The sequence below is a fragment of the Agelaius phoeniceus genome, chromosome 12 (assembly GCF_051311805.1).
Source record: "Agelaius phoeniceus isolate bAgePho1 chromosome 12, bAgePho1.hap1, whole genome shotgun sequence".
In the NCBI taxonomy this organism is placed as follows: domain Eukaryota; kingdom Metazoa; phylum Chordata; class Aves; order Passeriformes; family Icteridae; genus Agelaius; species Agelaius phoeniceus.
The window spans coordinates 14011920-14038145 of record NC_135276.1 but is presented as its reverse complement, the minus strand read 5'-3'; the positions used below and the strand labels follow the sequence as shown (position 1 = coordinate 14038145).

Genomic DNA, 26226 nt, shown 5'->3' with positions numbered 1-26226 from the left:
ATTCTTGTTCCAGGCTGCCTGTGGAAGGGCGCAGGGCTCCTGCAGTCTCTACGCGCTCTCCTCTGCCACCTTGCCTGTAGCTTGGGGGGCTCCCGGAGGCCCCTCTGATTGCCCACGCGCGGCTCCGGCGGTGCGGCCGCTGTCCCGGGCGCGGGGGGGTGCGGGGCAGGGCCGGGCCGGTGGAAGCGCCGCCCCGGCCGTGACTCAGCGCGCGGGGTGACGGGCGGACGCGGCGCCCGGAGCCGGGGCGGGGGGTTCGGGCCCGGTCTCTTTCCTTTCTCCAGCGGGGGCGGCTCGCCCGGCCCCGGGGAGGGGCGGCGGGGCGGGCGTTAAGCCGGGGGAGCTCGCCGAGCCGGGGCCGGGCGGTGGCGAGGGCTCCGCGATGCCGCTGCTGTTCCTGGAGCGCTTCCCCTGGCCCAGCCTCCGCACCTACACGGCGCTCAGCGCCCTGGCGCTGCTGGGCGCCGGCCTCAGCGCCTACCGCGCTCTCAGCCAAGCGCCCTGCGGGGCGGCGGGCACCGAGCCGGCCGAGCCTCAGCGCTGCGCCGGCCCGCGGGCCCTGGACGTCGCCTACTACCTGCTCTCGGACAGCCTCTGCGTCTGGGTGAGCCCGGGGCGGCGGCGGGGCCTGCGGGCCCGCGGCCTGCGGGGCTGGCAGCGGGATCGGCCTCTGCCGGCACCTCCCCGCGGCCGGGGGGCGGTGGGCGGCTCCGGGGAGTGTTTCGTTATTGTTGTTTGAAAACTGCTCGCGGAACGAAGAGGGGGCTCGGCTGGGTTTCCCCTGCCCGCCATGGGCCGCCTCCGCCGCCGCTTCCCTTCGTGCCTGGCCGGGGCGGTGGGGCAGCGTTAGAGCCGAGCGCCCGGAGTTCAGCCCGCGGCTCGTGCTTCTCTCCCCGAGCGCCCCCCGCTCGTCCTGCCCGGGGCTTTGGGAGAGGCTGTTGGGAGCGTTTGTCGCGGACCCAGGCGCTTGCTGGGCTTAAGCTTCGCCAAGCACTGCCCGACCTGCTCTGCCAAAAATCTGTGTAAGGGGCTGTCCGGTATTCGAGCCCAAGCCTTGCTGCCTTTATTTTATTTTTTTTTAAATAGCACTGAAAGTCTTGTAGGTAAGAGGAAACACTCTCACCATTTAAGGAAAAAAAAAATTTCTGTACCTTTTAAAACCCAAACCTCATAATGGTTTATGAATTTTGGCTCACTGATTTGTAGTTGAAATAAAGGCTCAACAAGGGGATATTGGATACCTTGCTGAGCTGTTGTTGTTGAACTTTTCATCTGTCTGTCACTCAGAGGTGGCAGTAGTTGGACATCTGCTTCACAACATACTTGCTTGACTGAGGTGCTGTTTTTTAATATACCGGACATATTCATCCTATTGAAACACGGTCTCACAGCCTTAAGAATCCTGGAGAAGTTACATCCATTGGAAATGACAGGGCAAAGCTTCTTCATCATCTACCTTTTTAGTGTCCTGCTAAGGTCAAAAGTTAATTACAAGTGCCTTTGCCAAATGTGAGATGTCAGTTTTCCCAGGCCCATGTCTTCTGCTTCTTGCTACTTTGCTGTTAAGAAGTTTTCCAAGAAACCTCAAGAAGTGTTTTTACTGAAGGGGTGTGTGCTGTTCAGCACGTTTTGAGGCAACCTCTGAATCCTCTTACTGTAATAACAGATTCAAACTGGATTTTTCTTATCTGCCATATGTTAAACAAAATTACCATCTTGGTGATCTCTAAGTTTTGTCCTTATGTTCTTTTGTGAAATTTGTTAATCTGTATGAAATAATTTATTGTGAAGAGGTAGAGCAGTTTGTTGGCCTTACTGCTGTACCAAACTGTGTTAGTATTTCTAAAAAAAAAAAAAGCTAAGACTTATCAGCTACTTCATGTGTCTTGAAAGAGGTCAGGCTTAAATTTCATCAAAAGAAAAGGCAACTAATACTGTTCTGTGAACAATGGCAGGTTTTGTTAGGCTCCCCTTCTCTCCCTTCTTCTAAATAGGGCAAAAGTATTTGTCACTGACTGCTTTATTTCTTTCCAGGTACTAGTGAACACTGCCTGCTGTTTTCTGATGCTGGTTGCTAAGCTAATCCAGTATATGGTGTTTGGTCCTCTTCGTGTCAGTGAGAGGCAGGTGAGACAGCAAACAAGGAAACTGTAAAATATGACAAATGATGTGATTTTCTGTATGGAATTGCTGAAACTGCACAAGAAAAAAATTTTACAGTATATGTCTTACCATTTGGTTAGCTAGTATATCCACAGCCACAAGCTTCTGGTTTATTTTGAAGGGAATTTTTCTTATTGTACTTTATAAGCCTACAGTCAACTTGAAAATCCTGTGTCTTTAATGAACTCTGTTAGATTTCTTACAAGCATGCCTCACTTCAAAACACTTGTAACGTGTTCTTCTCTATCCTGCCTGCACCTGGCAGCATTTCTCCATTGCTTTTTGTAGTTGTCAGCACTGGCAGCTTTGAGTTCCCTCTTCTTTTTTACCTTGACTGCTGGAGAAGTGCTTTCCATTTTCCTACACTGAGTGAATGGTTTATCATTGCTGGTTTAAGAGGGAGAAGGCAAGAAAATCCCAGAGAAAGGAGGTGAGCAGGACAGAAAACTGAGGCTGTTTAGTCCTGCTCTTGTCTATGTGAGAATGGTTGTAAAAGTTCAGCAAAGGAGCTATGAAAGCCCAGAGTTTTTAAAAACAGGATCCTGCAGAAGATGAAGGCAGCAGCAGGACCTTGAATAGTATCTCTATATATTTTTTTTTTAAAGTAAGGCAAATGCATAAGTTGCTTGTGTAAATGCAGGAGCAGTGGTTTGGAGTGTGTTCACATATTAAAAAAAAATCTGTAAAAAGAGTTCTTTAGGAGGAATCATGCCATGATGATTTTTGGCATGCAGAACTGAGGCACACAAAGCCTCATTAATAACTGTGGAGCTCTCAAAGCCTATTGTGTTTGTAATTCTTACCTTGTAGAGGCTCTAAGTGTATTAAAACCAAGACACTATCAAACTGCAGTGGGCCAGATTTTCTCTCCAGTCCATGTTGACTATAAGGATGTGGAATTTTAACTGGTGATGGTTTCCAGGATGTTCTCTGCCCCCTTAAAGACTGAAGTGAAAAGCAGTAGCAGTGTGGATCCACTTGTGTTTGGACAGTGGGAGTTTGTCATGTAAAGGAAAGCTGCTTATTAATACTGGCGAGCCCAAAACAGCAGCATCGTTAAGGAATTCAGGGCCTGTCTTAACTAAACTCCTGGTGATTTCATTGTGTACTTTAACAAAACATTTTGTTTCATAAATTTTTTAATCCCCTCCAAGCTGGCTTGCTGTCTGCTGCTTGAGAACATCATATTATTTCTTCCCTACTTTTTGTGTGTGGGAATGGTTTTATTTTCATTGCTCATCTATTTCACTCTCCACTGTAGGCATTGTGATTCTTAAGCATAGACTTCATCATCTTTTCTTAATCATCTGTACTTTTTGGCAGATTTTTGGAAGCAAGGTGCTAGGCAGTTCGGGCACCTTGAATAACTAACTGTGGTAGCTCTTCCAGCAGAGAGGACTGTGTGTTTGCAGCCTGGTAGCTGAGTTGCTTGGGCATGAAGAATCAGACTGAAATCAGACTTGCTTTGTGCTGAGCACTGTTTTAGGAATATAGCAGGAAACTGCATTGTGTGCTGTGTAGCGCAGTTATGCTGCCATGGTGCAAGAAACTAGATAGACAGTAAGGTCTGCTGGTACTTTTAATATGTTTCTTACTTGAGTCTCTTCCATTACAGCATCTCAAGGATAAATTCTGGAATTTCATTTTCTACAAGTTTATCTTCATTTTTGGTGTGCTGAATGTTCAGACAGTGGAAGAAGTAGTGATGTGGTGCCTCTGGTTCTCTGGACTTGTGTTTCTCCATCTGATGGTTCAGCTCTGCAAGGATCGCTTTGAATATGTAAGTTTTGATTAAGGGCTGTCTTTTGGGGCATGCAGATTCTGTTTCTGGCTCAGGCACTGGCTCAGATAAGGTACAAACAGATCATTTAGACCTTTTCCACACCCTGCGGTGCTGAACACGTGCACGTCCCATTAGCTTCAAATACTTGCTTTAAAGTACAATGTCAATCTTACTCCTTCAGTTTTCCCATGAGACAAATGGAGCTGAAGATACTTATTTTCTGTAATAAATTGCTCCTTATATGTGCCCTGTAATTACTGTTACATAACTGGATGAGATGGCTTCATAGCTCTCCTTAGTAAAGACATCTTAACAACAGAGCATCCCTTAGATTGGTGCCCTTTAGGATTGGCCTGTGGAGCCTGTTTCTGCAGATTCTGTGCTCAGGTTTCACACTCACTTACATATACTGAATTTTGACTGCCAGTGTCTTTACAATATACTGTGCAATTTTCTCTCTAAGCTACATCCCACTTTCTGTTAATACCAGGAATAAATTAGGTAAAAATGCAGAAAATGAAGGCTAAGAAAGCAAGAAAGAAGAAACTGTAATTTAAACAGTAAATCTTGGCCTTTAAACTATAATGGGCCTGCATTTTCCCAGGCTCCTCTCTCCTGGCATAGAAGTTTTACCTGAATTGAATCCATGAATCTTTTTTTGGTAGGTCTGGGTTTTGCAGGTGATTTTTTTAATAATGTCCAGTAAGGCCTGTTAATTCATGGGTAGCTAAGCACTTAAACTTGAAACTACATTGGCTAGGGTTAGGAAAATTAAGACAGCAGTGAGCAAGGCAGTCATCTGGTATTTTTAGTGTTGTTCAGAAAGCTGTGAAAGAATATGGCTCACTTGGGAAGAAATCCTTATTATATTATTTTTGCATTCAAAGCATGCATAGTTGTTTTTTGCTTGGACAAATGATACTTATATGATTTGCCTTGTGAAGATGGGGCACGTGGAGCTGAACCAGATGCAAAGAATTAAAAAAGAACCCATTTAAAAACAAAACATGGGAATCGACTTTGTAAATCAGACCAGAGTGAAGCTTTGGGCAAAGTGGGGCAGAGTGAAGCTTCCTGGTCTTTCTCATCCTGCCCTGGAAAAAAGATGATGGACCAACATCCACTTGGGTTGCCTTTGATTTAGACAGACCAGGTGTAGCCCTCTGTTAAAGTAGTTTAGAGATTTAGCACACTTTGCATGCTATTGAATGAGACAACTGGTTTTCAGCAGAGTCTGTTCAGCAGTCTCTAGCTGCAGCTTAAATGGTTTTTTGGGTAGACATCTCTTTCTTCCAGAAGTAAATGACAGTGGAAGAACTATGGGATGGAAGACCAAGCTGGACAAATTCAGATCAGCTGCTTGGTGAAAAATTGGCAAAACGTTGCTTGAAGACTGTGTTTTAGGTTAGGTGTCTTTGTAAAATGCATATAAATCCTAAGCAGATGCTGTGGATTTGGTGCAGAAGCTACTGTGTCTCTGGTTTTCTTGCACAGGTGATTTAAACAGCTCAAATAATCATGGTACTTGTAAATAAAAAAATAATAACTGATTGTTAAAATGTGACTGTAAATGACAGTAACATGAATGAGGCCTTGGGATAGTGTGTGGGTTTAGCTTTATTCTTCATAATTTATTACAACATTGTATTGTGAAATTGGTTTTATGCTAGAAAGCAAAAGATTTTCCTGAATGAAGTCTTGTTTGGTGAGGTGACAATGGAAGGCAGGGTGGATGAAGTACTCATTTAAACTGTCACATATATATGTATTTGTGTTGCAGCTTTCCTTTTCTCCTACCACACCCATGAGCAGCCACGTCAGAGTGCTGGCCCTGCTCATAGCCATGCTCCTGTCCTGCTGTGGATTAGCAGTGGTCTGTGGAGTTGTTGGCTACACCCATGGCATGCACACATTGGCTTTCATGGCAGCAGAGGTGAGACTTCCTTCACGTGTGTTGTGGGTTCTGCTTTGCCTTTGACCCCTCACTTGGGGGTATCCTGGTATAGGATGGATTTGCTTTTAATTCCCATAAGAAAGAAACTTTGAAGACACAAACAAATCCTCCCCTGTTTTCCAGAAGTTGCCAGGTTGGCATGCTTTCTCTCTTTAGCCTTTAACCCTGAAAAAAATCTTAGTCTGAGGAAGAGAATGAGAGGGTAGACCTGTAAGGTGATCCTGAAATCAAATGACAGCTTATGAAAAAAGTAATGATTGTGCTTCATGAGCCTTGCAAGAAGGGTTGATGAAACAGCACCTGAGAGATGGAGAGAGTGTGGATGAAAGTTAATGTGCACTTCAGCCTCTTTCTCTGAAGTTGTATTTTCTATTTCATTTCTACCCAAAAGGAGTGAGACATCCTTTCCTTAAGGCATACTCATGGCTTTTGCTTATGTTTGTGTAACGAGTTGTGTCTCAGCTGAGATGAGCAAAGCATTTTTGTGCACTCCTGAACACTGTGCACTAAACACCAGTATGTTTGTGGAGTGAGCACCAGTGTGTTTTTGATGTTGTGGTGGGTTGTTGCACTCTGCCTGAGGAAGTGATAATCTTTAACAAAGGAGAGGAATCCAATCCAAGTATGTTGTGTTAGCACATCGTTAGTTCAGATAACAAATAACATGTACAATTTATTTTCCTTCTCCTATCGTGAATTCATACTTGGAGCTAGGGAGCAGGAAGGAAAACAGCTGATAATAGGAGAATATGATGCTTGTCACACCAGAGTTCAGTTATCAATATGTCTCTTTATTTTTCCATGAATATGAGAATATGCAAGACCAGATTTGTAATGAAACAGTGGAAGGGTATTGGAAGATTTAACAGTGTCTCTGAAAGGTGGGGTCTCTTTGGTGTCATGTCTCTTATCTTGGCTTGGCAGAAGGATTATCAGCATTGCACCAGCTCAGGGTAGGTTAATCAGGGAGTGCTGTGGTGCCTGTGTTGCCTCCTCAGAGCTGTGCTGTGTGGTAGTGTGGGTGTTGGGGGTTGCAGGATGGGGCCCAGTTGTTCATTTCAGTGGAGCTGTTCTGTGTGCTGATTAATGAAGGAGTGGCTCAGTCAGTGGAAGAGTGGGGAATGCAGAAGTAAGGGTCTCCTAGCTGTGACTGCAGCCACTGGTGTTTGAGAACATTCCTGAGCTGAGGGCTGTACAAACCCATTGTGTTTGATAGTCCCAGAGGTACTCTGGAAAGTTGTATGATCATTCATTGAACTTGTTTGTATGTCAGCCTCTGTAATATCCAAAGGCAACAAATTCCACATTCACTTGGCTTTCTGTAGATGAAAGATGTCCTCTTTGAGTTGTTCTGAATCTTGTGTTTGATAATCACAGAATGATTTCAGTTGGAAGGGATCTTAAAGATCATCTAGTTCCAACCCCCCTGCCATGGGCAGGGAATAATGTTTAATCTTTTTCATAGAATTTGTAATTTTATCATCCTTTTGCCTGTTCTTTCCTGCCTTTCCTTCTAAGCAAAAGAATTCTAGTCTGTTTAATCTTTTCTCATAGGAGATTGTATAATATCTTGCCATTTTTGAACATTTTAAATATTCCCTGTATGGATTGGGCAATCATGAGTAATTTCCTTGATTTTAATACCCAGAACTTATGTGAGTGAAATAAAATATTTAGGTTTCTTTCCGTACAAGTACTGGCAGTGACACCTCATAGCAGACTTCAAGCTCTTAGTAAAAAACAATAAATCTTTGAGACTGAAATGTTTTTCTGGTGGTGGCTTGTGTGATGCTCCTCGAGAGGGACCCTGCCAAGTGTATTCCATTAGTGTGAATGAATTACATTAAGTTACATTAAGGTATTAATCTCTCTTCTGCAAACATTGATTTAGCTCAGGGTTTTCAATAAAGCAATATAGGTGTTTTTCTTGTGTTTTAGGTAACTTCCCCTTGTTCTCTGTTGCTTGTCAGCATTTTTTTTTTTGCTGCAGAAGGTGGATGTGAAATGTGCAAATGCCCAGAGAGAGCTGAGTAGGGACTTGCCTGTATTTTTGAGTAAACATTAATCTTTTTTGCCTTAATATATGGTGTTCAAGAATTACAGTATAGCAAGCAGTGTCCAGTCTGTATATCTTTGCATGGTTTTTTTAAAGCCAGCTAGTAAACAGCTGGCAGATATGCTGGGTATTGCAAAGGGTTAAATAGGCATAGAAGCACTTTAGGAATGCTTTTTTACAGATGGAAAAAATTATTCAAACTAACTGGCTTATTGCTACTTTGGGAAGTTAGTGGTTTTGATAGTTCTTCTGTCCTGTTCACAGTACTTATGCAGAAGGCATGCCACCAGACCAGTTTCACAGAAGTGGTTTCAGTTGCTCATTGTAAATCCCCTGCATCTCGGTGTCACTTGGCCCCTGCTACCTACAGGGTGGTGTGGGCAGTCTCTGGGGGAAGCATGTCTGGTGTTTTTCACTGTGAGGATAGAATAAGAGATGAGCACTGTGGGCTTGATGGATTACAGAGAGGTGATGGGGCCATCTTCTCTTAGATGATGAGAGTCCATGGAAATGTAGTTAACCTTTTTGGTGACTTGTCTTTACACTTCTGATCTTACACTTTCTGATAGACTCAGGTTTTTTTCTGTGTACTTAGCCTAGAAACATAAGTATGATTAAAGAGAGAAGTTATTTTTGCAGCATTTACATCTCAGCAAAGTGGGGGGGAAGATTTGAAATTATCTTCCTCAAATTTCTGTTATTATTCAGTTCTTCCAGTTATTTTTTTTAAGAAGTGGGATAAAGAGAGGTAGTTGGTGGGATTGTGGTCTCAACACTTGCTGAGTGATAATAATTGAAAAAGGCAATACCTCCTTTGTAGTTGGGAAAAAATGTCACTTAGCAGCAACACTAGTGGCTGCTTTAAAAGCATGGTGTCTTTGGAACAATTTATTTCATATTTATTTATAAGCTTCAAGGTTGTCTCAGGTATGTTGTGCACACAGTCACCCATAGTGACCATTGGTTCACGGGACTTGTTAAGGTGCAATAAATGAATTTTGTATTTTAGCCCTTGAGCTCCTGCATCTGCACCACTGTCCCTGCCAGAATGTTGTTAATATGTTTGGGTTTTTCTTCCTCTTTTGCAGTCTCTGCTGGTGACAGTCAGAACTGCTCATGTGATTTTACGGTAAGTTCTGTAAGTTCTGTTTTACAGGCTGTGTGTTCAGGATGGTAGTGCATATAGCATGTTTATGTAAGAGGTGTAGGTAATTACCTCATTGAATTGCAAATGCATGTTTGGAGATTGAGAGCAGCCCTAAGGAGAGACCTGGGGGTGTTGGTAGATGAGAAGCTTGACACGGCCCAGTAATGTCAACCACATCCTGGTCTGCATCCCCACAGTGTGGGCAGCAATCAGGGAGGGGATTCTGCCCCTCTGCTCTGTTCTGATGGGACTCCCCCTGGAGTGCTGCATCCACCTTGGGCTCCCAACATGACAAGGATGTGGACCTGCTGGAGTGGGTCTAGAAGAGTCCTTAGAGATTTTCAGAGGAATGGAGCACCTGCCATGGAGACAGGCTGAGAGAGCTGGGGTTGCTCAGCCTGGAGAAGAAAAGGCTCTGGTGAAACCTTAGAGCCCCATCCAGTACCTAAAGGGGCACCAAGAGAGCTGGAGAGGGACTTTGGACAAGGGCATGGCATGAGGGAATGACTTCAAACGTGACAGAGGACAAGGTTAGATTAGATACTAGGAAAAAGAATCTTCCCTGTGGGATTGGTGAGTCACTGGCACAGTGAGTGGTTGCCCAGAGATGATGTGGATGCCCCATCCTGGAAGTGGTCATGGCCTGATTGCATGAGGCAGCCAAAGGGTTTGGAAAGAGATGATCTTCAAGATCCCTTCAAACCCAAACTGTTGCAGGATTCTATGAGATGAAAAAGGTGGTTAGCTTTAGCCTGTGCTGTTTTTTAAGCACAAGTTCTGCAATTGACTTTTTTGTTTGTTTTATGTGAGTGATGTGTGTGTCTTATCCTGAAGCCTTTATTTGAATAAAAGGTTGTACTGGTGTTTAAGTAGTTACAGGACAGAAACATTTCTTTTAAAGCCAGCTAGTAAACAGTTGGCAGATATGTTGGATAGTACAGAGGATTAAATACGTGTTGAAGCATTTTAAGAATGATTTTTACAGATGGAAATGCATTTTAGGAGTGCTTTTTACAGATAGGGGTTGACATGCATGGATAGCCTTAGTGGGTGGTATGGCTTGAGGCATGCATTAAAGTGGATGGGTGCTGCTGGATGAGGTTTGATAGATGCTACTTAATGTCATTCTACAGGGTTTGTTTTAAGGCCCTGGTCTCTTGAAGGTTTGCTTTGAAAAAGTCCCATGCATGTGTACCTGCACCACACCTCTGTGTGCATATGTGGGACATGGTGTGTAATGCAGGAGCCTCTTTGTGCAGGTCACTGTCAGCATTTCAGGTCTGACACTGAGCTCTGGTGACTCACCCAAGAAACACCTCACGTGCTGAAAAATGTGCTTCTGTAGTTGCTATAGTCCTAAGGTTGACTTCCATTACCTGAAGTTTTTAGCAAATGCTGCATCTTTTCTATCAGCTGGCAGTGTCTGTAGTGCCAGTGTGGGCTAAGCATCGACCGTTTTTGCTTTTTTAAAATGTTGCTGTTTGAAACCAGTAACATTAAAAGAAGTCCCCCTTGAGTGAGCACAGTCTGTGGGTACAGGGCCTCGGAAAGGTGAAGAATCTATATCTAGAAGTTTTTGAAAAATGGACAAAATAGTTTCAATTATAGAGATGCTATTTAACAGCAACAAAAAGGAATAATGTTAATTTCCTCACTCTTGCAGATATGTAGTTCATCTCTGGGATCTCAACCATGAAGGAACGTGGGAGGGCAAGGGCACTTACGTCTACTACACTGATTTTGTCATGGAGCTAACCCTGCTTTCCCTGGATTTGATGCATCATATTCATATGCTGGTATGAAATACTGGACATAATGCTGAACAAATAGACTGGCCTTAAAATAAAGGGTATTGGGTACACATATTTTTGCTTATTTTGGAAACCAGATATTACAGAGAAGTTACTTCCTCCTGTGCAGTTGAAGTCATCACAAATAACTTTGTTAAGGAGTATTAACTACTGTGTGTAATTATCTGTTTAGTAGGTGTTTAATTAGCTTTTTTTATTGAGTAATACCAGACTGAATTATTTCATTGGCAGCAGGAGATGCTAAGCTGGACAGGACTGAATTCAGCTTATTCTCATTATAAATGCTGTGCTACCAAATTTCTTTGTGAAGAGGTAATGAGTGGTAGTACCTTTGAACATGGGTGGTTGGTCTGAATGGACCCAACAAAAGAGAAATTCTTCAGGGCTGGTTTCTTGATTTCTTTGTCTCTTAACACCTGATGCAGCTTCTTGTTTCTCATGGTGCTTGTTTGTAATGACTGCTCTGTGGTTTTCCCAAGCTGTTTGGCAATATCTGGTTATCCATGGCCAGCCTGGTGATTTTCATGCAGCTGCGCTACCTGTTCCACGAGGTGCAGCGGCGAATTCGGCGGCACAAGAACTACCTGCGTGTGGTTGGAAACATGGAGGCCAGGTCAGCCCCTCACTTGCTCTGCAGTCTTGATGTAGATCTGGTAGAGAGGATCCCGAGAAAGAACTCGGGATTCTTTTATGTTCCTTTGATACACAGTGGCATGGTGTAAGCTGGACAGATGCAGTGTTCCAAACCTGACCTTAAGTCTCTACACTTGGAGTGTGTTTTTACCCATTTTATTTGTTAGTGGGGAGACTCTTTCTGGGTTTAACAGATAGGTAGGATTGACTTGTATAATGGCAGCATTACTGGTAATGTATAAAGTGGCAAAAGAATGAACTCCTCTGACCAGTATTTCTTCTGTATTTTTTTGCTACCTTTGTTGGGTGACAGAAGCTTTGAAGAGCTCTGCCTGTTTTAGCTGTCAAATACTGGCTTTGGCTGTGATAGAAATCAATGCTCTTAATTTCATTAGGCCATGCCATTCACTTACTGACTGAAATCAAAATATTAATTAAACCCTGCCTAGCTTTACCAGTGTATTTACTAAACCTGAAGCCAACTTTAAGACTTTACCTAAAGTGGAGCTAGGAGCACTTTGGCAGTACTTTAGTCCATTCCCTTTTAGTGAGGTCATATGGAGAAATTGGGATGCCTGCTAAATCCTGCTGCTGTAGTCCAGGTGGAGAATGCTGGTTTGTCTAGAAATTCCTGAGTCTTTTTTTTTTTGAGAAGTTGTTTAATGGCTGTGATATTACATTAAGAGCTGCATAATAAAGTTCATCCACAATGCATTGTTTCTTTCCAGTAAGATGCAGCCACTGAACCCCTTTGAGCTGTTCACAAAGGTGTTTGAGTTGCATATGTAACAGACTTCTTATCTTAATAACTTGCTTGTTCTTCAGATATATTCCACACCAGCAGTGCTGTGAAATGTTGTTACACCACTCATTTCTATATTGTTTGTGTTTGGATACTGTATAGTATCTGCTTACATGGCACTGTAGCTTAAAAAACCAGGGAGAAAAGTCAAGACAAATGGGAATGGCAAAATTTGAGGCCAAAATTAGTCACCATAAATGCTTATGATCCCAAGCAGACAGCTTAATGGGTGCAGCTATTAAAACTCATTTAGAAAAATGACATAAACCAAATCTATACAGATTATAATTTAAGGATCTCAACAAAATGATCATATAATTGGCTCTTGGAAGGTACTAAGTCAAAGCTTTATGCACTTAGGATGTATGAGGAGATGTGCAAAAGAGTGCCTGCAAAAGGCATCATAGGCATGTGTATGTGTGTATTCCTTTGCAGTGCAGCCTGGAAAATAACAAATCAAAAATAACAAATCTGTTGGCATAGGTCTCTTAATGAAAAGTTAACATGGGGGGTAAGGTTTTCTCACTGCTGGATTCTCTAGAGAGGAGGCTATGCTGAGCTTGTGTAGTCATTCCTTCTGTCTCTTCCTGTTTCTTCTTTGCAGGTTTGCAGTTGCAACACCAGAGGAGCTGGCAGTGAACAATGATGACTGTGCCATTTGCTGGGACTCCATGCAGTCTGCACGGAAACTCCCTTGTGGCCACCTCTTCCACAAGTAGGTGTGCAGGCTGGAGAGGTGCACCCAGCTGAGAAGGGAAGGGAGAGATGGGCATGGCTGGAATTCACCGTGGGATGACCAGTAACAAACTAACAGCAGAGCTGATGGGTGCTTGCTGCCTGGGTTGTCTTGGTCTGCTTCTGACAGCAAAGTACAGGTCTTTTTCACTCCAGCCATTTTCATGTTTGGGTTGTTCCACCTGGTGCACTTGTTTTCCCCCAAACTAAGTGTGTCAGCTAACTAACCTTGTCAGCTAGTGGGTAACCAGTGTTGAGTTTCTCAAACACAGGTCAGTAGATTTGTTGTGTGCTGGTTGTGTTCATTTTCAGGTGAAGAAGAAAAATTAGAGCTGAATCCTTAAATACTTTCCAGGTATCACCTTTAAGGAGAAATCAGGGAGTATTTTTATATAGTGCATCCTCACATGATGGTGAGTCCCCCAGGACAGCTGTGGAGGCCAGGTCTGAATCTGTGGTTTCAAGGGGCAATGAGTCCATCAGGGCTGTAAAAGAGGTTAACCAAATCAGCAGCAATGGTCCCTAAGGAGCTGGTAGTTAGAACTGGGAGACTTTTGGCCAAAGAACCTCTCTATACACTCCTTCTTACACTCATTCAGTAGTGAATAGTAGCATATGCTTATGGACATAGTGTGCTGAGCTGGATGTGACTTTCCTTCGATCTTTTGTAGCAGTGCTTACACTTCCATGCCTGTGCTTAAATATGAAATGAGAAACAGGTGTTTCTGGAGGGCCATGTGATGAATATGCAGGTCAGTTAAATTGTCCCTGTGGTGTTACTTTCTGTAAATAGCTTTTTGCTTTTCTGGTAACTGTCAAACCAGAGGTTGTAATCTGTGTGCTAATTTGTTGTCATTTATGACAAACCTTGCCATAAATATTTATCTGTGTTCCAAGAAGTCTCTAATGAGATAATGTGCCTCCATAGCAGAAACTCCTTTTCCAGTGCTACTGAATCATGTGAATATTTAATCACCTGCTGAGCACTTGAGAAGCCCAGGGTCTTCTCTTCAGAATGACATTTTCTCTGTATTTAAAAGGATCCTTTTGTATTTTTCTTCTGAAGCAATTACAGTTCTGAATCGAGTTACACTCCTTGGTGCTTTTAGGGAGGGAACATGTTACACTGGACGGCTTGCATATAAAATCAGATGTAGCTAATAACTCTATTTACAACCTGAGAGTGGTTTCTCTCCTCATAAAAGCCTGGTGATTTTGTCAACAGGCTGAACACTGTGTCCATTCTCAATTACGTGGGATTTTTTTTCCACATGAGTTATTTGGAGTGGAAGAGAAGGTGGCAGGGAAGATTTGTGTGGCTGAGCTCAGCCCTGTGCCCAAATATTAAGGAAATTAATTGGGAGTAGTTGTGTGACTCTTTTAGGCATGTTGAAACTCTCCTTTACCTTCTAGGAAGCAGGCAAGTTCAAGAGTTGTTGCTCTGAAAGGTGGCCAGCCTTGACCTGCTGTTTGCCCTCCTCCTCCCAAGGTGCTGTGGGTTTCCAGGGTGTGACCACAGCTGGCTTCTGGGCTCTGGTGCTGATGCAGCTGACACAGGGTTGTGTCCATTCCAGCATCTTGGCTCTTGAGCTGTGGAGGAGCAGCAGCCTGGTGGCAGTTTGGGAGACTCTGGCTGTTTCCCCAGTGACCTTTGCAGTACAGCTCAGCAGAGGTGTGAGTTGTTGAGGGCAGGGTGGGTTTCCAGTGGTCAGGGAGGTGATGTTGGACAGCACTGCCAGTGCCAGGATGCTGGTTGTGCTGCTGACCAAGGTGGTGGAAGGTGGCAGTTTTTTGCTGTGATGCTTTGGTTGTTTTTGGGAAACCCATCACTGTGTATCCCTCCATTGCAAGATGATGGAAAGCATTTTGGCAAAGTTTCAGGAATTGAACAGAATGCTTGTATCCTTGACTTCACTATAGTCCTGCAGTTAGAGCTTTTCCCTTGCTTTCTCAACCCAAACCTGTGATCTGTGCCTTCATTTTGTTTACAAATACACAATTTTGGGAACAGGTTTATTTGATCTTTTTGTATGTCTTTACCTTTCTAAAGTGTTTTGAGAACTTTTGGAAAAAAACCCACCCTGCAAAATGTGAAGTATGTGTTACAATATTGAGAAGTGTTCAGCCCTGTGAAATTCAGTTCTTCCACACTGAAAACTAGGTTTAACTTGAACAAATACTGCAGCTGGGTATATCAGCATGAATCAAAAAACATGCACTGCTTTGAGTGTTTCAGCCTGCATTTGAAACACTTCTCACTTTCTGCAGGACAGAAAATTTCAGAATTAAGGAAGGATTGTAATGGCACAGAATTGTTAGTTTTAGTAAATATCTATGTAGAGGGTTGCTGGAGTGGGACTGACTTTTGTGGTTTGGGTATTGGTATTTTGAAAAGCTATTTGAAAACATTGGAGGTGCTATTGCCTCATCACAGGCAGAACTGCTATGAAAATGTGTCAGGATACATTAACTATGTGTCCAGTTGGTTTTTGCCTTTTTCTTTTGGGAATGGTGAGAGAAAAGAGCTGATTTCTTTTCCCTTCCAGGCAAAACTTGCTTGTTCTGAGCTAGAAGGACAGCAAGCTTGGAGAATGTTTTAAGCTTGTGATAAATCTGCATGCATTTATATAAAAAAGCAGACACTTGAGTATTTTCAGCTGAAAGTAATAAGAAACCTATGCCAGAGTCATCAGGAGGGCCATGTGATGAATTAAGCTCATTAAGGGTATCTCTGAGCAGTCCATGTGTTGATGTTGTGTACAGAATATGCTGCAGCTGCCTGATGTACTGGTGACAGTGGTGTTTTGGAAAAACACTGCAAGCTCACCCCAGTGTTACTGTTTTCCTGTCAGCTCGTGCCTGAGGTCCTGGCTGGAACAAGACACATCTTGCCCCACCTGCAGAATGTCTCTGAATATCACTGACAGCCACCACGTGAGGGAGGATCACCAGAGGGAGAATCTGGATGAGAACCTGGTGCCTGTGGCAGCAGCAGAAGGCAGACCCCGCCTGAACCAGCACAATCACTTCTTCCACTTTGATGGTGAGCTGAGCACATCTGACACCTGCTGCTGGTGCCCACATGAACCAGGGGAGCAGGAGCAGCCTTCTCTAGAAGGGAGCTCTCTCTATGCTTCAGCTGGAACTCAAACCATGCTCTGCCTGTGTTTGTCCAACACCACTGTGTTTCCAGTGGCTCTTTTGCAAGAGCTCTGAGGTTTCCCAGAGTTGTGGAGACTTCTTGAAAGACTTTGTACAAGTGCTCCCCTTTTCTGGATTTGTTGTGGTCAGCAGCTTCAGTTACTGCCATTTATTCCTTGTGTGCCATGTTGACAAGCAGAATGGGAAATTCCTGTGTCTTTTTTTGCTACCATGTGATGGTTAATCAACAACAGTCAAAGAGGAGGAAAAAAGTCCTCTGTGGTGCAGTCTAAAAGTCAGTCTTTTCCCTATCACCTAGCTAATGTGTAGTTGTCAAAAGTCCATTTGCCACTCAGTTTATAAGACACTTGCAATGCTTGGTTTGGTGCAGAAGATTAGTCTCAGAAGGAATCATGTAGCCACAACAGTTTAAAATATTTGGGGGTTTTTAGTAGTGTGTTGTAAGTACTCTCAAAGCAGATGTGATTCCAGGCCACAAGAAGTTCTGTGTATGGAGACAACTTGTTTTGAAAAAGGCAGTTTATGTTGTTTGTCTTCCAGATTTTTCTTAGAATTTTGGTATTGGTGAGTGCTGTTTTCGACAGTCTCCCAGATTTTGATGGCACTCTTGGTGTTTCTCAGATGATTTCAGTACTGCAGATATTGAACTTTGGGCTCTGCCCTTGTGGAACTCCCATGAGGCAGTTGAAATGCTCACTGCAAACTTACACAGTGACCTGTTTCTCATCTGTGCTTGTTTTGAAATCTTTGGAGATTGGAGAATCGTGGGCAGAGAAGGGTCAGACAATTTCTAGGTACATGGAAACTGGCTGATAGCTTCTGCATGGCTTCCACTTGTGGGGTGCTTTAGGTCTCCAAAGGACATTTATATTTAGAATAACACAGTATTTTTGATGGTTGTCCTCCCCAGTGCTCTCCAGTGTCTTGGAGACCTGCAGTATTACCATGGAGATAGAAGGAGAAGTGGCATAGAGCAAAGCCTGAGTTTATTTAATTGGCAGCACAGAAGGAGGAGGGAGCCACCCATGTGCCCTACTCTGTTGAGCTGAAGCACACAATTGCAGCAGTCCCTTTGTTCAGTTACTCTGTGTCCCTTTGAAGTAGTATTTCTCAGTGATGACCCATTTTGGGCCTGGATTCAGATTTCTTAGAAGCTGTCCTGTTTTTGTAAAATTGCTGGATTTATTCATATATTCCAGAGCTGGATTTGACTCTGGATTATTTTAATTTTCACTTGAATAGGAACATTAAAAAAGAAAACAAGGATGTATTACTTCCTTGATCCTTTTGCAGCCCTCAGATAGTTACAGCGCTATGACAGTGTTTTTGAAGAGAGTATGGGCAGGAACTGATTCACTCCAGCCATCTCCATGTCTGGGAGACCTTAGGGATAGATTGCACTGCAGAACTCCCTGCACATACCTTGTGGAATATAAAGATTTATGTTAAATACATGTAGAAGTACTTGGCCTGCTGAGATTCTCATCCTCTTTCTTGACTTTCTTGGTGATTTCTTACTCCCAGGCTCCCGAATTGCCAGCTGGCTGCCCAGTTTTTCTGTGGAAGTGATGCACACAACCAACATCCTTGGAATTGCACAAGCCAGCAACTCCCAGCTCAATGTTATGGTGAGACTGCACCTCAGCCTTCCTGTTTGTGTTGTGTAGGGGAAGGGGTTACGTGGAAATGGAGAACATAAAGGGGAAGGAAGTCAAAACAGTGGTTAGACACTAGATGAAAGCTGTTTTTCTGAGTGAGAGAAGCTTTACTTCAGTCAAGTTAGGGCTATATTTGGGTTCAGATTTGCCAGCATAAAAGAACAGGTCTAGAGGTAAGTGAATGAGGTAGAAGAATGACTTGTACTTCCTGGGTAGATGAGTAGACTTTTTCTCAGCTTGCTTAGTGCAACTTCTTCAGCTCTTTTTCAGTACTTCTGTGACAACTTGCAGCACCAAAGGGTGTGAGTCTGTAACCACAGAATTTAGCTGTTGGTCAAGTAGTAACTGATCAAACCATTCTATAGGTTTTGATTTGATTTTTTAGTCTTTAATAGCACAAAGCTTCAAGATAGCAATTTCAGTGTCTTATCAGTGTGAGATGGGCTCTCTAGCACCCTCAGCTTTTGCTGGTTCATGATGATGATAGAAGCGTAGAGGATAAAATTCCATATTTGTTGAATTCATCCATAAAAAGTCGAATGTAGTACAAAAAGAAAAAGATGTGGCCCCATGAAACACTTCATTTTTTTGAGAAGTGCTATTTCCTTTGAGTTGATCAAGATACTGTGTTCTATACCATGGTAATAAATGTTCAGTGAGGTGTCTCATGAAAGTGATGGAATTTTCTGAATATTAGGTCTTTCCCACCCATAGCCTATACTTCTGTTTAAACATCAGCAGGGCAAGGCCACTATTTTTAGGGTGTTTGAGGCAGGGAGGGATCAAAAAGATGCTGGCAGATGATTTATTAGTTAAATATGCAGGGACTCTCAATCTGAGGTCAGTTTAATTTTTCTTTTACTGGACACAGTGACACAAATAGGCTTTTGTTAAGGATGAGTAATGATTTTGCTAGGATTGTGTATTATCAAAAGTAGAGTAGCAACTTATATTAAAATGTCTACTTTAATGGAAAGCTGGTTAAAGGTTAGCAGATTATTAAAGTGTTATACATTTTAAATAGAAAATAAACGACATTTTCCTTTGTGTTACTGAATAAAAACCCTAGGGAAGTATTTTCAGGGGAAAGCCAGAGGCTGAAATGCTAAATCAGTTGGTTTGGTCATAGGTTAATACAGTGGGGGGTTATGTTTGCAGTAGTTGCTTGTGTTGGAACTCACTGTCAGTTGGTGCAGAGTTTTTGCTTTGTTCTCAAAACTCCTTCCACCTTTCTTTTTTTATTGCCATTCTCATTCCCCTTTGCCCTCTCCATCACTTTGGGCATTACTGCAAATGGACATTTAAATATTAAATGAAATCTAGTTGTTGGACTCTGGAAGCATATTATTTGTCTTCCCTCTTACCTTTACTTATTTAATTTGGATAATATTTAACCAACTTGAAATTCAGTCATAACAGTTCCCTGACAACTCAGTTTAATTTAATTGAGTTTTCAGACCCTATTCAACTGGTTTGTAGGGAGGGTGGCTGGAGGGAGTGGGTTATTAAAACTTACTCCACTTGTCCTTATGGGTACCATTTTGGAACCAATATGGCAAAAATCAAAATAGTTTTTTTTCTTCCCAGTGTTGATCTAACTTTCAGTCACTCATGAGTTTTGTATAGACCTTTATTAAAAAGGCTGTCATAAGAAGAGGGCTGGGAAGCTTTTGAAACCTTTGTGGATCTACAGGCACTGTTCAGGGCCATGTGGTGTCTCCCTAGGAGCTGCAGGGTGTTGACTTCAGTGGAGGCAGCATATTGCCCTGTAAGTCACATTCAGCATGGGTTTCCTTTCTCTTTTCTTTCTGTGGGTTTGCATATCATAAGCAGCATCTTTGAGCTGGTAATATTTTTAATCTCATTCTATTGACATACTTATCAACTGACTTCTATTTACTGCTGATACTGACTGTATTGCTTTCTCCAGGCCCATCAGATTCAGGAGATGTTCCCTCAGGTTCCTTATCATTTAGTTCTGCAGGATCTGCAGCTAACTCGTTCTGTGGAGATCACCACTGACAACATCCTGGAAGGGCGCATCCAGGTGCCTTTCCCCACACAGGTGAGTCATAAACTGTGCACCTAAAATTACTTTCTTTCTTATCACAGCACTGAGCCTCCTAATAATGAGTGAGGGGAATTAAATTAGTTGAAGCACTGGTGAATCAGTGGGATTTTGTTTTTCCCTTTGTTTAAATCTCTGTAAATGCTGTGTATTCAGTCATGTACCAAAATATATTGAAAATATCCTAGCTAGACAAGAGACAAATATTTGCTCAGTTAAAGCAGCTCTTCCCAGTCTCTCTTGTGCAGAGCTTTTAGAACATTTCCAGTTGATTTCTCTGCTGACAGATAATTGAATTGTACCACTTAGGAAGATTTTTTGCGAAGAAAGTTGGCAAAATGATGCCTTGTTCTTTATTAGTGCCAGCAGATTTCAGTAAAGCAGTCTGGGGACAGTGTTTCTGTTAATAAGAATATTGAATTCTGGTTCTGTGCACATCAGATAGTACTGTTATCTGGAGTCTGTGTGTGGGGAAGCAGAGACAATTCTCTCTCAACAAAGAGCATTCTGTTTATTGCTAACTTATCTGTTTCTAAATTGAACACCACGCCTGACATTGCAGAGGGCAGAGTTTGAATGTGTTCAAGGAGCTCAGGTTTTTTTGCTCTTTCCCACACTGTATTAAACCCATGATGTTTGCATTTCAGCGTGCAGATAGCATTAGACCTGCAGTGAACAACCCTGTGGAAAGGCACAGTACTGATCAGGAGGATACTGGAACTGTCACACAGGTAAATTGGCATAAAAATGGGCAGAAAGCACAATTAGAAGCCATGGACTGGTAGGTGCCTTTGGTTCTGTAATCAGGTCAGGTTGGTGGCAGCCCTTCCTTGCATTTCACAGTCAGGCAGATAAATCAGATATGAATATAGTGCCCCTATAAAGGATTATCTGTGTGCTTTTCTTTTTCTTCCTTGAGGGAAAGTGCTCTCAAATGGTACAAAGAACAGAAGATCATCATGTCTCTTTTCATGTCTGGTCAGCCCATGCCTGTCTGTGGAATATGAAGAGCAGGTAGCTTTGCTCTTCCCCTTTTTCTTCTCATTCCCATTCTACACATCTCCAAACACTTCCATTAAAAGGAGGAGTATTTACTTTTTGAGTATAAGAATTCTTTTGTGTTCTGGAGGAAGCACTTTAGGACACAGGGAGCTTTGGTGGGAATGGAGTGAGATATGAACTGGACCAAGAGATAACAGCCCTTCTGTATGCAAAGCACAATAATGGGTTTTGCTATTCTTTGCTAAGGCCTTTACTAAGCAGCATGTGCTAGCTAAAGTGTGGCAGGGAAAGAAAATTGCCCTGTGAGTAAAGTAAGATCTCATTTCACTTTTGTTTTCCCTGACTGTAATAGTGGCATCCTGAGGGGTTCTGTTTTATAAATTTCCCTTTCTACTTGCTGAGTAAATTTGTGAGGGGTGTGACTTTCTCTGCAGCCTTTAGTGACCTGAAGAGCCAACCTGTTAATACCTGGAATTCAACTGTAGCAGTTCCCTTGTTAGCAGGTTGCAAGACAAAAGATCCTTTGATTTGGTCTGATTCTGCAGTTGAGGCTGAGGAAGAGGTGGTAGTGATGGTACAGATCTTTGGTAAGAGCCTGAGGAAGCAGCTACAGAACTGCAGGAATGAAAATCTTGGTCTGGATCAAGCATTTTTGGGTTTTGAATCTTTGTAACCTTACGAAAAACCCCCAAACCTTAGGTGAGCCAACTTGCATCTTCTGATACAAATGGCCCAGGTGGATAAAGGAGTGATCTTGTCTGAACATCTTCACTACTTCCCCCAAAAGAGCTTCCCTTTTCCCTGCCCACCTCTGTGGGAATTGGGAGCAGCAATTGAGTTGCTCTGTACCTGTTCTACTGGGTCTGCCAAGGTCATCTTGGTCCCCAGCACAATCCATGGGATCATTCCATGGGGCTCTCCCTCCCTCCTCAGGAAGGTGGCAGTGCTTTGAGGCAGTCCAGTGGTTGCCCCTGTGTCATCCCAGTGCATTTGTGTGCACTTTGGTAAATTGCAGCACTGGTGGTTTTGCTAAGAGAGGCTGAACACCTAAACTTGTGTTTGAGGTTGCAGTGTCTGTTCTGTGCTGACTTGGGCTCTGGGACTCCTGCTTGGCTCACCTACCTAATGGGAAGTGACATTTGTCTCAGTGTTTGCTCTCTGAAGGCGTTGTGTCGGGGAGATGGCCTTACTGGCCTGTCTCTAGGGCTTTGGCATGACTCAACCTGTTTTGCACCTCAGCTGCCTGAGCCTGTGTGTTGTACTGTGATGCTGCCATGGCTGTGGCCGGGCTGTTGGGGCTGGAGCAGCAGTCTCAGGGAATCGGCCATCGCTCTGCCCAAGGCCCCAAACCAGGCAGTAGGAGCTGCCTTGGAGCATCCCACTGGCTTGAGTTGTCCTCTGGGATACCAAATGATGGCTACAGCCTTCAGTGCTTCCCTGAGGTGATTTGTTTCTTGATGCCACCACTCCTGGCTCTGGCCGTGGCTCTGCATCTCTGCATCGGGGGCTGATCTGATGGTGTGTGGCAGGGTGTGATCAGGATGTGCTGTTTCCCCTCTGCTGTGCACCCACACCATCCTCCAGCAGCTCACTTTCTGGGTTAGTGTTATCAGCTGGCTGTCAGGGGGGAGAGGTGCCATGTGGGGGCTACCAGCTCCTCTCCTGGCACACTGTGCTTGGGACAGTTGCCAGCCTTGCTCCAGCAGTCTAAACCAGGATGATTTGGGTGCTGCAGAACCCAGTGAACCGAAGCCTCATAAATTCCCTTCTTGAGCACAAATTATCTTTGCAAATACATTTGTTATTCTTTCCTTAGTATGTGGATTTCTGCTTTTTCAACTCTTTACTGTTGCATCATTTGTCAAGTCAGCTGCAGAATCTGACTTTCAAATGCCCCATTTTCAGAGAGCATTAATTATGAGTAATTAATGTTTGTCTTTGACATTACTTTCAAACATGGCATAAAAGATACAGTGTTATAGGATACAGGATCTTTGAGCATGGTTTGAAATAGCTTTGTTCTGTTTTTTGGCTGGGTTTTTCAAAGGAACCCGAAGGAATTGGGTATAGCAGGTGAGACTCTGGTTTCTTCCAGTGCCTCAGAAAACGACAATTCTTTGTAGCTTCTTGTTTCGATGCCAAGAAGCCCAAATTTTGCAAAGATGTATGCTTTATTTCCTTTTCTCTTAGACTGAGAGAGTGCCTCTTGAACTGAACTCTAGACTGGAAGAAATGGTGGAATTCAACGAGATGGAAGCAGAACCTAATGAAGCAGAAGATTTTGAGGCCAGGGGAAGTCGCTTTTCCAAGTCAGCCGATGAGAGGCAGCGAATGCTGGTTCAGCGGAAGGAGGACTTGTTGCAACAAGCTCGAAAGTATGTTCCCTCCTAAAACTCCACTCTGGCCACTCAGGTGCAGTCCCCCAGAATGGGTTTCAAATGGATTTGGACCACTGAGGCCTGGGTTGATGTGAAAAGCAGTAAGGAGAATTAATACATCTGCCCCAGCAGGCTCAGGATGCTGTACTGCTAAACCCAACTCAGAAATAGCATCACGTGTCCCAACATGCACACAGCTTCCTGTGCAGTTCATCCAAAGCTCTTTGAACTCAAAGGCTGATTTTTCCAGCTTCAGTGGGCTTTAGTCTAAGAATGTACTGAGAACTGGTTACTTGGGCTGAGTCCTTTAGCAGTCTTTAGTTTGGCTCCTGAACAGGTGTCAGCCCTCACTGCCTGTGCTCTTACAGCTGAAATTCCTGTCAGGCACCACTTTTTCCAGCTAGAGCCCAGAGCAGTGCAGATCTGACAGGTGACCCTTACTAGATCTCACCAAAGGAGCTCAGCACCAGCCAGCCAGCACTGGTATTATTGCTGGTATTCCAGTTACGTTGGTAGACTTTATTAGCATCAAGTTGCTGATTAAGCAGAAAAGGAAAAGCACTTTAGTGATGTAGAAAAAACTGCAGTGTTTTTATCAAGTGTTTTCCCTTCCTTTGTATTGCAGGGACACTCCTGAGAGGGTCTACAACAACCCCACTGAGTTCTGGGTCCTTTGGTGTTGTCAGGCTGCTCTTTTTCTTTTCCACACTGAAATGCCTTATAAATACCTGGGGGTGTGACACCATTTATAAGCCTATAAACAGACTTGCTCTTAGACTTAAGTTTTCCTTGATGTTTGAAAAAATATCTTTTAGGAAGACAGAGTATTTTTGACTTTATGGTTTACTGGTTTGAAGAGCTGTTGAATTTCAAACTACTGTTTTTTTGCCATCAAAGTGTAAAAATTCACTGGGATGTTAACTGTGGCAGCAACTTCCTTGCCCTCTGGCCTTACAGTGTGCAGCCCCTAGTGCCCCTTCTGTCACTGGCTGACCTGCTGCCATCAGGGAGTGCCTTGTTGTGGTAGGCAGTGCCAGAGGCTGAGGAGTGGAGTAACAGGAACAGAGGGAGTCAGTAACTCACCTGCTGTGAATGGCTCTGAGCTGAGGACAGCCCTGACCTTTAGAACTGGCTCCTTCCCACAGGCACAAAGATCTTGCACAAAACCTAAGAGCTTGTGCCAACTCTGCAGAGCCTGCTGTAGGTGACGTGGGCTTTTTTAGGAGCACATAACCTGTGTGCACTTTTATTGAGGCATTTTCTTCCTGGTTTGCCTTCCAGCCCTTCCGACTGCAGCAATGCTTTTTTCAGAGCCAGAACGAGGTGGGTTCTGCTCGCTCATCTTTTCTTTTCTCCCTCAGGCGTTACTTGAACAAAACCTCCGATGAGGAGCTGAGCACAGAGAAGCCTTTGCCCGAGGGAGCGGCGGCCGACGCCGCCACCCTGCGCCGCAGGACCCTCGCTGCCGCCGCCGAACGGAGACTTCAGATGCAGCAAAACTCTTAGCGCTCGCTGCCCCTCCTCCTCCTCCTCGTGAGCAACGTTGAATAAATAAATTACATACAAAAAACCCTGCGCTTTCTATACCAGCAAGAAAGTGTCTCTTCAGAGTTCAGCTGGCTGTGCTGCCGAGTGAGCTGGCTGCCTCTCTGCTGTATAAAGCATGTGGTCTAATAATGTTTGGACAGCTGACAAATTAACCTTTTTTGTAATATTTTCTATGTGACGTTGATCCTCTACACAACAAAAGGCAATTTCTAAACCACGGGCATGACTTCTGCAGCTGGCATGAGCTATGGGGCTGACGGCACAGCAGAGGCTGGGGAAGTGTGTTCTGAGGTAGCTGTGGGTGCAGGTCACGGAGTGCACGGGCACGTTCTGCTCGAGATCAGGGCCAGTTACTCCGAGGGAAGGAAGCTTAGAAGCTTGCAGCAAGCCCTGTGTTAGACGAGCAGGCTCCTCAGTCCCTGTTCCTTCAGCAGCCAAGGTGTTACATAGAGCAGCTTGAAGGGCTGGGGGAGCCTCGCTGGGAGGTTCTTACACTGGATGAAGTTGTCTGGCTACACAGCACAGAAAAACCTGAATTCATGAATTGTGCAGCAAAGCGCTGATTCCCGCATAAAATAGTTCACTGTTGCTGGGCTCTTCTGCACTGGCAGAGGTTTGGCTCTGTTCATCCCCAGGGCTGCACTTTGCCTTTATGTCCAGGAACAAGTGAGGGACAGAGGGGGATGGAGTGAAGAAGAGGGACCTAAGGCGAGGTTACGGTGTTGCCATGAGCCGAGGGAGTCAAAACCTGCCTGTCCTGGACTCCAGCACCACACGGATGGGACGGTGCAGAGATCCCTCTATTATCTTGCTTTTTATTTCATTTTTTACCCCACAACCTCACCCTGAGTTTATTCAGAAAGACTGGAGGAACGGGGGCAGCTGGACCTTTGCTGGCTGCAGCCCAACCTGCTAACCTGGATTTTCTTAAGAACTTTTGAGATCCCCTTGGCGCCGCCGCCGCTAGCTTACCTAGTTGAATTTTACATGGCAGTGACTTAATTTTTAAACTTCTGAAGAGTGAGTTCTAGTTTCACCGTCCTTTAGAAGGAGCTCAGTATTATCTAGAATTGTTGGTAATTTTTTTACTGTTGGTTTTTAGGTGAAGGTGAATTTAATGAGAGGAATTGCATCGATGTTTAGGTGAAAATAATTTATTTCAATAAAACTCTTTGGGAAGCCTTACCTTGCAATGCTATTAGTAAACCTCAAAAAATTTTTTTGAGATCTTTGGTTTTGCTTTGAACACAGCTGTTTTGTTTTTACTGTTAAAAAAAAAACCAACGAAACAAAAATAAAACCTTGATCAGTGTTGGAAATTGTAAA

General features: G+C 43.7%; 1 protein-coding gene across 2 annotated transcripts; it reads left to right on the top strand.

Annotated features, from left to right (window-relative positions):
• Positions 1 to 206: 206 nt before the first annotated feature.
• On the top strand, positions 207 to 26226 carry AMFR (autocrine motility factor receptor). Of its 2 annotated transcripts, none has more exons than XM_054640475.2 (14): positions 207 to 604; positions 2035 to 2127; positions 3779 to 3943; positions 5727 to 5879; positions 9045 to 9085; positions 10767 to 10899; positions 11394 to 11527; positions 12954 to 13064; positions 15937 to 16127; positions 17771 to 17874; positions 19835 to 19969; positions 20620 to 20703; positions 23165 to 23349; positions 24714 to 26226. In XM_054640475.2, exons 1-14 carry the CDS (start codon positions 383 to 385, stop codon positions 24856 to 24858), a joined length of 1896 nt encoding a protein of 631 aa, XP_054496450.2. In that variant the 5' UTR covers positions 207 to 382; the 3' UTR covers positions 24859 to 26226. The 2 variants fall into 2 exon arrangements, with proteins under 2 accessions (XP_054496450.2, XP_054496452.2); XM_054640477.2 differs by lacking the exon at positions 207 to 604 and adding an exon at positions 643 to 1022.

Coding starts and splice junctions, on each gene's coding strand:
- AMFR (XM_054640475.2), top strand. CDS start 383: ATGCCGCTGCTGTTCCTGGAGCGCTTCCCCTGGCCCAGCCTCCGCACC. Junction 17,875..19,834: donor ACTCCCAGCTCAATGTTATG/GTGAGACTGCAC, acceptor TGCTTTCTCCAG/GCCCATCAGATTCAGGAGAT. Junction 20,704..23,164: donor ATACTGGAACTGTCACACAG/GTAAATTGGCAT, acceptor CTTTTCTCTTAG/ACTGAGAGAGTGCCTCTTGA.